At 33.5% G+C, this 12,350-nt stretch overlaps 1 protein-coding gene across 5 annotated transcripts in view; it reads left to right on the top strand.

Annotated features, from left to right (window-relative positions):
* LOC130446818 (collagen alpha-1(XVIII) chain) overlaps positions 1-12,350 on the top strand; it is a 656,494-nt gene that overhangs the window by 535,164 nt on the left and 108,980 nt on the right. For 3 of the 5 annotated variants that reach the window (XM_056783294.1, XM_056783298.1, XM_056783297.1), the window contains 2 exons: positions 11,206-11,296; positions 11,363-11,409. In XM_056783294.1, the coding sequence (XP_056639272.1) occupies positions 11,206-11,296; positions 11,363-11,409 (138 nt within the window). Of the gene's footprint in view, positions 1-11,205; positions 11,410-12,350 lie in introns of all 5 variants that reach the window. The other 2 variants (XM_056783295.1, XM_056783296.1) reach the window with 1 other exon arrangement.

Genomic DNA, 12,350 nt, shown 5'->3' with positions numbered 1-12,350 from the left:
GGTATATAAGGTGTCTTCAAAAAAGGTGATCCCGTCTCTAGGATAGATAGAAAGACATAATTCAACCTCATAGCTCACTCCCAACCGTTTAAAAGATTAATGGATTGTTTAGAAAAAAAGAATAGACTTGTGTATTCGTGAAAACACCCTGTCGAATTCTATCTTATGTTATTAACCTTTTTTAAATTTTCATCTGGTGATTTTTGGTTAAAATAATACATTTATCATTATTTCATACCAGCATCGGCTAATACTTCATAATTTTCAAAACCAAGTACTCCAAAAACGGTACACAGTATCGACTTGAATCAAGATAACCTTTTTGGTGTAAAATTTAATGATGTTCAACTTCATTCAATATTTTGCCAAGTAAATTTATAATTTATAAAGTTATGTTCAATACTACTTGGTACGAACCGGGTCTCTAGCGCCCTCTATGAGAGTCAGACATAAAAACAAATTTGTTGGATGTATCAGCTTTCAAAACATATTCGTATTAAATTTGAATACAATGTTGCCAATAGTTGCGGCAAAATCATCTTCTATCTATCCTAGAGACGGTATCACCTTTTTTGGAACGCCTTATAGAGATAAATTGCCTCCACTAGTCATATTTTGGGTTTCCCTATACGCCGCGGGTCTACTCAATGACACAATGTTCGTTTCTATAGTTTCCCTGCAAATAATACTACGCAATATGAAATGAATGAAAATTTATAGCAGTAAATCAAAATCTCAATGTTCATATTACTGAATATCTTCAGAAATCACGGAATTTGTTTTGGAAAATGACCAATACAATGAACCTAAACCGATGGAATGTTAAGCTTGACGGTTCGCCCTTCAGTGGAATGAACAAGTTACAACTTTGAAATTAGTTGCCGCCGAGAAATTGGAAAATTACGGAACCTCCAGAAATAATCTCCTCCTAACAACAACTAATTAAGACGAAACACCATCCCTAGAGTAACAACAAAGTGTCGCTGCTCTAATCCATGTACAAAGTAACTTTTGCACCTCGCTAAATTCCGAACTAGTTCGCAGCTCGACATTGCATAATATTTTCATTTTCCTCAGCGAAATTAACTGTTATCATCAAACTCAAGACAGTAGAGTGAGAATTATCTTTATTAGGAAAGTTGATATTTTGTAGTATGAGCGTTCTATATGAGTTTCTCTCGTTTATACTTATTTACTAATTAACTGTATTAAAAAATATGACCAAAAAATTTCTATATAATCTTAGAAAAAATCAAAGGCAATAAAAAGCAAACAATAGGATTATTTACAATCAATTTAATATCTACGAGGATAGTCCCAGAAATATCAGACCTAGAAATACCGGTGGTTGCTTGAAAAATACAACTCTATTGGAAAATGTACAGCATATGTTTCTTGTTTGAAGACGCCACTTTTTTTAAGTCAAAGATTATTCCAATGAACTAAAGAAATAGGATGAATGAGGAGATAGTGAGTGAACCAGGCTCGGTAGAGGAAACACCAACGAAAGTAAAGTAGAGAAAATAATAAATAATATGAAGAATGGCAAAAGTACCGATAGGAATCGGATTCTAATATGTTGGTGAATCTTTGAGGGAGGGAATATATAATTTAATTAAAAACATAGAAAAACTAAAGAAGATGCCAAACTAATAAGATAAGACAATTATTTACCAAGTACATAGGAAGAGGGATGTGGCAGACTGCTTGAATTATAGGGGTATAACTTCCTGGGTTGTCGTATACAAAGTCCCAGCTAGAATCATGAGAAATAAATTAGACAAATACTTGGCTGAATACGTGGGCGAGTACCAAGGAAGTTTCAAAAAGGAGAAGTCAATTAGTGATAAAATTTCCAGAACAATCGCAATGGCCAAGGATTAAATCTGAAGCTCCTCTTTGTGGATATGAAGCAAGCGTATGGTTAAAAAGGTAAAAAATATTTATTCCAGGAGTTAGCAATACCTAAGAAAATATTACATTTTGTTAAAATTACTCCGAATAACACCGATTATAAAGTAGTTATCGAAGAAAGCCTATTGGAAAATTTTGAAACAAAAATAGATTTAAAGCAAAGAGACTTACAATCAACAATTCTCTTACCCCTTTATTAAATAGGAATTTGTTGCATCCGAACCCGGAGGATGATTTTCAACAACAAAAGACAAATCGTTGCCTACACATATGATTTGGTACTTATGGGTGGTACAAAAAAGGATGTAGAAAAAGTGTTGCTACTCCTTGCACAGGAAGCTGAAGAATAAGTTTATGGAGGTAGAAAGAGATTTGGATAATTTGTGAAGCCATGGAAATCGATAAAAGACTGACGAAAGCGAACAAAACGTTTGGAGCCCTAGAACCACTATTACGATCAAAATATGTTTCAAGTCAACCAACGATGCTGTATGGCAGCGAGTGCTAGACCATGAAACAAAAAAAACATCTTTCTTTGCATCGAGTTTTTTCATTTCATTCCAAATAAATATCAATTCTCACGTGTCTTTGTGTTCTTTTCTTTAACAAAACTTCTAGACGTATCCAATACGTCTATATCTACAATTAAACAATAGATTATTTCAAAAAAATCGATAAATTGTATCGAAACACTTTCAATTAGAAATTATTCATGTAACAACAGATCCTTGAGCTTCTACAAGTGTTAGAAGCTATTTTACAATAAGAAAAGTGAATAAAAAATATAGAGACAAATCAAAATGGTTTTTTTTTCGTAATGTTGACATTACATTGTAAGCATTGAATGAAAATCCTTGGAAATGGAGGATACTCATACATGAGGCTTCCTCCAACTAGCTTTGAACACAGTTTTGATGCCACAAAGCTCAAAATACGCCTAACAAGAACAAAAAGTTGATCAAATGGTTGGAACAGGCAGAACATAACAGTGACAATTGGACTCGTTGTAATTGATTATCTTCTGATATGTCATTTGAATCTTTCCAAGCAGATTCCGTTGTTATAATACTAGAGCTTATTCAACAAGAGTGACGATTATTAGACTATACAATCATCAGTGTCCTGCTGGTTTTCGAAGATCTGTTCATATTTTCAACTTCATTTATGAAAATTTTAGTCACGAATTTAGTTATTTATCCTATAACTTCTATTATTGAATCAATTTCTTAAACTACTTGGCGTGAACAAGTTCTTTCCAGAAATTGACACAAATCAAAGCATTTAAATCGTGCTTCATAAAGTCATTGATACTATCTATAACCGCTTCAAATATTTTCCAGGATATCAGACGTTGTGGTGTCATTTATCTCCTACACTATCAATAAAACAATCTTTTAACATGATTTCTACATATACAATCAAACAGTTTCACTTTGGAACCTTTGTCTACTAGCAGGGAAAATTTCTTATCAAATATATGGTGCAAAGAAAATTTCACCAGTATTCATACCATATTCAATTTGGAGGTGAGTTTCTATTTAGAATTCATATAACTTGTTTCCTTTCCATGATAACAACTGAAGTTATTTTTCAAGTTCGCTAATTTGAGGTTATAACTCTATCATAGCCTTGAAAGCAGCGGTCTGATAGTTTTTCTTTAAAGAGATGTTTTTTATTCATTTGAGATTAAATTCTTCATATATAAAGCTTCCTCAGTTTCAAGCCTTCTGTTTTCTCAACACCTATTGTGCAAATATCTCTGGAAATTCTCCACATAACTAATTTATATAATTAACCATGTGGTAGCTCCATAATCTACTAGCTGTTGGTAGCAAGTTTGATCACGCAGTTTTGTATAATCTGTAGATAATTTGTAGATTTTTCTTCATTATACTCAATTTTTCTTCGATGTCTTCAGTCCCTCATCAGGGAATGTGCTCGTTTTTGCCCATCTAATGATAATATAGCCTCTACCATATTCCCAGTCATCAACCTATTTAGAAGTGCGGTTTCTCAGGTTTAACAAGGCACGCCGATTGTCGAACATATGAAGAAAACGTTCTCGACACATTCGTTCACACAGCTTGATTATTTCTGGGAATCTTCACGTTTAAACCTGTGAAAGTATCCTAGTTTATATATAGAATATACCTCTTTGTTGGGGTGGTTGATATAGTTTTCTTCCCTCCGGATCAAATCGTGAGTCCAAGTACATCTTTCAATGTTTTGTTTGAAACGTCTTTGATCATTCAACAACGAATTATGCTTCTTCTTCGCTTGTTTTTCATTTCTCTCACTAAGCTTAGTGTAGTCGAATCTCTATATCAATGAAGGAATCTCCTTTTTCCCACTAGAACTCGAATGATAATCATTTATCGACTTTCAACCGATAGATTCTCCAGGACTTCTGTATCATTAGTGTGTCGACTTATATGTGATCACAGATGTAACCACTGACGATTATGGAGCTCTTTTCCCAGATATATTCGACTCCAGAAGCCTGTTAATTCATTAGCCCAGCTTACTTGCATCGATTCTCACTGCCAGGTATCGAATGAACAGTCGAGATGTGATTAGAGGATTAGATCTAGGGATCCTGAATGCCTTCATATCTCAAAGATTTCGTAAAATTAACTAATCCCAGGATTCAATAAATTGCAGAGTATACAATTAAAATCTATTGCTGAAAGGAAACGCAGAAATCTTAGTTTGTCAGCTGATCTATTTATTACGATGTCACTGTCCAAAAAAAGTAAGTTTAAACTTCATTTTTAACCGCAAAAGACAATAATACAGCGAAATATCATCTTTATCCAACTATTTTGAAAACCGCTGGAGAATTCACCAAAAGATCACACATATTTCCTCTCAAAACATCATTTAAAAATAGAAAAAAAGTCTACATCTACAGTTAGTGTTAGAGAAAAATAGATTCAGTGGTGGGCTACTCAATGAAATCTGCAAAAATAGATATATGAATGTGAACATTCATTCGATAAGGATTTTTTTGGAATTTCGGTCTTACTTGCACTGCTTGATCTTTTAATGCCGAAACATGTATTCGTATCTTACCAGATTGCCTTTTTGAATTCCATAACTTACTGGGTACTGATATTGTGACGACGGTCCAAATATAATGATCTGATACCATTTCAATTAGTTGTATCAATGATTCAGATGATGGTGAAGATCTGAATTTGGTTTAATTAATAGAATAGACAATATTTCGGGTTTGACGGATGATTGCAATATTAAAGATGGGAAAGTTCACAAAGTGGTTTGTATCTTCAAACAAGAATCTTTTTAAAATGACACACTTTTGCAAAAATATGTGAAACTAGACATAAAGAGCTTGCTTAGTGTCTTGATTGCAAGACTAGATGAAATACTCTCTTTAGAATTCTTGAACGGTTTATGCTCTATGTAAAAAGTGCTTGTTTACACAAATAATCTTATACATTTTAATTAAACTGATTTTGAAATCATAAATGAGTTGCTTTGATGCCAATTTGTGCACGGCTGATGCTAATTTTAAGTTTTTGTTTCAACAATGGAGCGAAAATCATTCAAATTTGGGCTCTAGATTGAATACAAACTTGTTCGACTGCATTAAACATCGTCCCCAAATAAAGTCGGTGGCATATCAAGTTACTGACGAAATCCTCATATGGAGACTATTCAGAATGATTTTTGGAATGACAGTCCCAAACAATTATTTTCAAATACAAGCAAACAGCTTATGAAAAAGTTTATTAGTACTTTAATTCAAAGAATGGACAAAAACTGATTTGGAAAAAATTATCAAACAGGAAATGAATCTGTTTAAAACAACTTCCATAAGAAGTTATAATTTAGAGCAAAGTTATGAATATTTAAAAACGATTCCTCCTATATCCGTTGAGCCAGAGTGCGCTTTTTCAGCCTTTTTTGATTTTGATTCATTTTACTTAATTATTTGGCCTAAATAAAAAGAGATTTTCATGTGAAATAATAATTTTCAGCTCATATTCATAATTCGGGGCTTATCTCAAGATCTCGGAATTGGCTGTATGCAACCCTGTATTCCTGGTATTAAAAAAAGGTCCGGAATTTAATCCTCTAGATGTGATGATATAATCTCCAGGTTGTTAGAAATTTATAAAACAGTGATTAGTGCGATATCAGTTTTTATTCAGTGAAAATATCGATCAATATTGTTCTCCAAATTAAATTTATATGAAGAATATTTTTTGCTCTAGCTTTCCAGACTCTTACTAAATTCGAGGAAAAGATGTTACAATCTCTTACCGTTATATATAAGACTAATGAATGAAGAATGTTTTTTAGCGAATCGAAATTGGGATTTAAGTTAAATTAAACCAAACTTTCATCTCAAAACTTACGTACATAATTTTAACAAAACTTTCCCCAGCTAAGATTCTCATTGAATTTTTGTTTTTTGTTTTAACCAGGATCTTCAATTCGTAGACGAAGATTTTAAGAGTAACGAAGTAAGTCTTTGATACTGACTAACCCAACTAACGTAATAAATAAGTACTTTACCTACTAACTCGCTTTAATACATTTCGCATACTCTCCGATATAATTGAAGAGTTTAAATGTAAAATTCATTCTGTATGATGTTCCATATTATATAAATAAATATAGTGTTTCTAAATTCATGCGAAAAAATTCAAGAGTCTATTGCTGAATGATTTTTTAGATTCAACATATTTCAACCGTTGATTTGGTTAGGTTAGGTGGCCTCAACATTCGTCTCCTCGATCTTCAGAGTTAAATCTTTGTGATTTCTTTTGAACGGTGCTACAAATCATTAGACTACTCGACACCCATAATTGATCTCAACGATTTGAAGAATTGTATTCAAATAGGTCGTTAAATAAGTACTTTCGCTTTTTACTGATAGAGTGAGCTGCTCTATTTTTTGAATAACTTATGTTAGTGCTGTACTTTGCCGTTTGTCACGTGATACTGGATACGTTGATGTTAGTTTTGAAGCAAGTAGTGTGTGATTTTTAGTAAAGGTGGAAGCTCCTTTCTTCTACAGATCCGTTTTTCATAACTTTTGCATCATTTTTATATAAACAAAGCAAGGACACAAAGTTTACCAACAATTTCTTGAGTAGTTACATTCATTTAACATCATTCGAGCTCATATAGCCATTTTTGAAAGCAGGGAACCACACACAAATCATTATATGAGCAGAGCACTTCCAGGATAATATTTATGCATTTTTTGACATTAGAAACCTAGTGGGGTGTCCAGTCATAACGAGCATGTAGACAATCTAGCAAAAGAAGCCATCAGACACAGACTGCCAATAAATAACAAAATAACTAACTGTGGAAGAATGTATAAATCAAATAAAATTGATTTGGAATAAGCACTTTTGGTAAAAATATTGTATTAAAAAACCGATAAGATATAAACAACTACATCCAGAATCAATACTTATTTAGGAACTGTCAGTTACCTCGAATAGACGAGGAGCTGGCTACAGACAAAAGGGTCGATAAGGTGCCCACCATTTCAGCTTGTAATCTGGCGGCCTCAACTTAGTACTTCAACAAACGACACTTCTTAAGGTCAGCACAGGTCGAATATGAAAATGCCAGCCGGTTTTCCCAAACGAAAAAATTGGCTGAAAAACCTCAATACGGTGTAATAGCGCAAGAAGTTTTGTAGGCCGGAAAACCTTTGTAAAAAGTGATGGAAAGTAATTTCGGGTAACTCAAACGGATATTTTGAATGGAGACATTTTCATTTCAAATATACGCCGATTTTCTTCAATTTTTTTCGGAGGTTTTCCGACCTGCAAAGCTTCTTGCGCTATAACACTGCTCTTAGTTGAGACGCCAAAAACCCCTAATACATAAGTTTCGCGCGTTATGAGGTTTTTCAGATGAGTATTCCGGCACTTTCGGTCACTTCTTCGAGGGTTTTCCGGCCTACAAAACTTCTTGCGCTCTTACACCGCTCATATTTGAGGTTTAAACCCCACGTCATGAAAGAATTTTCAGCCAATTTTTTCGTTCGGGAAAACCGGCTGGCATTTTCATATCCGACCTATGCTGACCTTAGAATGTGGCGTTTGGTGATGTACTAAGTTGATGCCGACAGTTTATAAGCTTAAATAGCATGCACTTTATTGACCCCGTTATTTGTAGGCAGCTTTGGGACTATAAGAAGCTTAGTCACTGAAAGTAAACTAAAGTTTTGAACATACAGCACAGATTTATAAAATATATATGGTATAATCAAACTTGTGCGATGGATTTAACCATATATGCGACTTTAAGGTTTTTTTTATCATAAATATAGATAGCATAGAAGAAATGCATAAGAATCTAATAAAAATCGATGCTCACCTCCATTTAACTTAATGAGCTTACAGACATTAAACAAGCTGATTGTCTCCAACATTCTATTGAAATTCATTAGAGAGTTAAAGCTATAATCTAGCTATTTTCGCCTCATCTCTCACTCAACCTAAGAAATCTGTTCCTATCTGTACCGTAGTCTACCTTACCTTTGAGTTAGTTACCCTGAACGACTCCTGGGTGTGAAACATATACTCTTAACCTATCCAATTTGATACTGACTACATGAGTTGGTTATACACGGTTCACTTGTGATACCTTTAACACTACATCTCATCGCTTAATGGACGATCACCCAAGGAAAAGTGTTATCAATTGCTATGAAGTCGGTCTTTCGCAAAACCGTCCTCATGTTTATCGTTTTCTCCATTTGCCTATAGGCAATGCTTGCATCACTCAATTCCTCTAAAAATATCTATGTCCTGATTCTTGCACTTCATTTTAACGATTACTTTACTTTTTCTCATCTCTTTTAAAAGCTTCATCATCTTTAATAGTGTCTTAAATAGATTTTACATAAAGACTTATTCATAGAATTTAATTTACCCGTGTAGTTATATCTTCAGGAGTTTTTTTGTACTTCTTCTCTTCCTATCGCATACTTTTTGTGTAGGAAAACAACTGGATTTTCAAAATAAACAACAGCCTAGAGGAAATTGTTCGAAATATTATTCACAGTAAAGAAATTTTAATCAATTTGCTGGAGAGTGTTGATATTATTGTATATACGAGTGTTTCAATTTGAACAGTATCTCGTTGTTTCGGTGACGCATTTTTTATTTTTCTTTCTCTCAAAAACGTATCACACGGAAAAAACTCCTTGAAATATATCTCAAATACAAAACTTAATTGTTTATTTGGTAATTATACAGTGTTATTCATGTGTAAAGTGTCAAGCTTCACTATAGCAAACTATATATTCCTTAGAATTGAGAAGAAGGTGTTGATCACTTCAGCTCAAGCCCCTATGCACTTTTTGTGCGCATAGAAATGCCACGTGATCTCCATTCTCAGACCCTTTACCCTGCATAATAGATTTCACGTAAATATTTGATATTATGAAGTACTCACTCGTGATTCTGGATAAGTTGTCATATATTAATACTTTGTTCCGTTAACTAAAGGTTCATTCTAATACAGAGTCGTCTGTTTTGAAAGAAATAAGCCTCATTTTTGTTTTCAAATATTTATAAATGAAAATAGTACAAACGATTATAACTTTTCAAAGTAGCACCATTCCGCATCTACACACTACTGCCACCTAGTCTTCCAGTTATCGTTCCGGGAACACCTGAACGGGAATGTTGTTAAGCTCCAGCGTCACAGTCTGTTGGACCGCCTCTACCAGCTGCGAAGCTTCCTCTTGAGCGCTGGGTTCTTCTCGGAAATGAAAAAAAATTTGGTAGTCATTTGCTTCCCTGAAAATATTGGCGGCACCAACTTAGGGGAAACTTTCCTCATGGTTAAGTGTAAGATAGATTTCCGACTCGCGATACAAATTTTATAGTCTTGCTGGTCTAAGACCATCCACTCTTTCCGTGCCTTCTCAGAATAGCTTATGCTAATCAAAAACGCCATATATAGCTTTTGCAGCATCATCGTAGACCTCCTTAATGACGTCGCGAATTTCTGTGTCCGTTGTACCAAGCTTCACATGAATTTGATCGCGTATCGCTGCTCCAGTAAACGCTCCATGAATCTCGGTTTTTTCCCAAGTTCTTAAGAAAGTGGGAACATGGGAGTTATTAATTTTGTTATATTTCTAGTGTTGCACTCAGAGATTCTGTAGATTTTCATTCCACTCTTCAAAAATTTTCATTGCACAGGCACTCTGGAGCATTGAAACTCTTCAAACCGTCTTCTTATCGTATCATCCCTTGATAATTCACAAAACTTTGTAGAAGTAATGTAGATGTACTATTGAACTATTTCCCAATGTCGGTCTTCAGAAAATAACAGTCCCTACAATAACAACGACATAAGTGTTATCAGATGGGTCAGAGGCAGAGAAAAAGATTGCAGATATAATATGGAGCATCGGAAAACCAAAATTATCATAGAATTTTCACAAATTGAAAACAGACCTTCAGGATGTTAGTCGAATAGGTAACAGAACCTTAGCATCTCAAGAATTAAGCTGTGTCTAAGCTCCATAAACGAAAAATATCTTGAAAAAGAGCAAAAATCATGCTGGAAACAGCAAAAACTCCCCTTCGCCATCACACAAAAGAGTGTGGCGAAATGTGGCTGCAAGATGATCAGATGTATAAGTAATTCGTACTTCAAACTGCTGGGCCTTCTTGCAAAATTGTACTTTCAGAATTCAGTTCATAGTTAAAATATTATGTCAAAAATTGTACACCCTTTGAATTACAAGTAAAAAATATATACTTTAAAATATTAGCATGTGAAGAAAAAGTTTATCATGTGTTAAAACTGAAGATTAATCTTATTGGATGTCTGAATATACCCAAAAGAACCACTGCTGTTTGCTGAAATATCGTCAGTTTGCAGATGAATGTTGCATATGAATGAGATGATACCAGCAACACATTTTCTATCTATCAGTGATTCACATATCTCGGTTTATATCGGTTTATATTTTGAAGATCAAAGTAGTTCAACTTTTCTTCCTCAGATACAATGAAGCTATGAAAAACTTGTAGTCGAATTCATCTACTCGTAATTGACATAACACATCTACGCGTTAATTCATATTCTTGTTTGTTTTAATTCCAATCAGTTTGCACCCAATTCAGGTGACAAAAATTTATCTCATTATATTCCCAACTCAAAATCGCTTGTTTCTCTGAAGAAAAGACTGGGGGTTATTGTTTTATGAAATTTCTTGAACTTTTCACTGAATGAAAGATATATTGATCGAAAACTTAAATCCAGTATTGTTTTCAGGTAGAAAGAATGGACTATGATGGTTCGTATCGAGAAGGTAGCGGCAACGAAGATCTCGGCTTATTTCCACCACCACCTCCACCTCCAGATGGTAAGAATTGTTTTTGTGATTCCGATAAAGAGCATTGTTGTAATTCTATTTCTGATGATGGTAAAGCTGCATCTGGATATTATCGAGGAGAGAAAGGAGATAGGGGACCTAGGGTAAGTGGAGACTGATATATTTTTGTTTTGTTCTTCATTTGAATGCTCGTTTTTTTTTTAATATCTGTCACTTTATTTACTCTCCTGTTATATTCATAATCAATCTATAAGCCTTTTGAATGTTCTGGTATATTTTTTTAATCAGTCAGAACAATCTGGAACATTTCAGAATGTTCGAAAATTCAGTAATTATATATTTAAAGACCTTAAAACAAATTCGGCCCAATAAAACCAAGATATATGACTTTTTACTGAAGATTTTAACGTTTTTCTAAATAATCTGTCACTTTATTTACTCTCCTATTATATTCTGCTTTCATAATCAAACTTTAAGCCTTTTGAATGTTCTGGTATTTTTTTAAATAAGTCAGAACAATCTGGAACATTTCAGAATGTTCGAAAATTCAGTAATTATATATTTAAAGACCTTAAAACAAATTCGGCCCAATAAAACCAAGATTTATGACTTTTTACTGAAGATTTTAACGTTTTTCTAAATAATCTGTCACTTTATTTACTCTCCTGTTATATTCTGCTTTCATAATCAATCTAATAGCCTTTTGAATGTTCTGGTATATTTTTTTAATCAGTCAGAACAATCTGGAACATTTCAGAATTTTTTAAAACTTAGTAATTATATATGTAAAGACATTAAAACAAATTGGGCCCAATAAAACCAAGATTTATGACTTTTTACTGAAGATTTTAACGTTTTTCTAAATAATCTGTCACTTTATCCACTCTCCTGTTATATTCTGCTTTCATAATCAATCTATAAGCCTTTTGAATATTCTGGTATTTTTTTAAATCAGTCAGAGCAATCTGGAACATTTCAGAATGTTCGAAAATTCAGTAATTATATATTTAAAGACCTTAAAACAAATTCGGCCCAATAAAACCAAGATTTATGACTTTTTACTGAAGATTTTAACGTTTTTCTA

The sequence above is a fragment of the Diorhabda sublineata genome, chromosome 7 (genome assembly GCF_026230105.1).
Source record: "Diorhabda sublineata isolate icDioSubl1.1 chromosome 7, icDioSubl1.1, whole genome shotgun sequence".
NCBI lineage: Eukaryota > Metazoa > Arthropoda > Insecta > Coleoptera > Chrysomelidae > Diorhabda > Diorhabda sublineata.
Note: the sequence above shows the minus strand (reverse complement) of the source record. Positions and strands in the feature narration are given on the sequence as shown.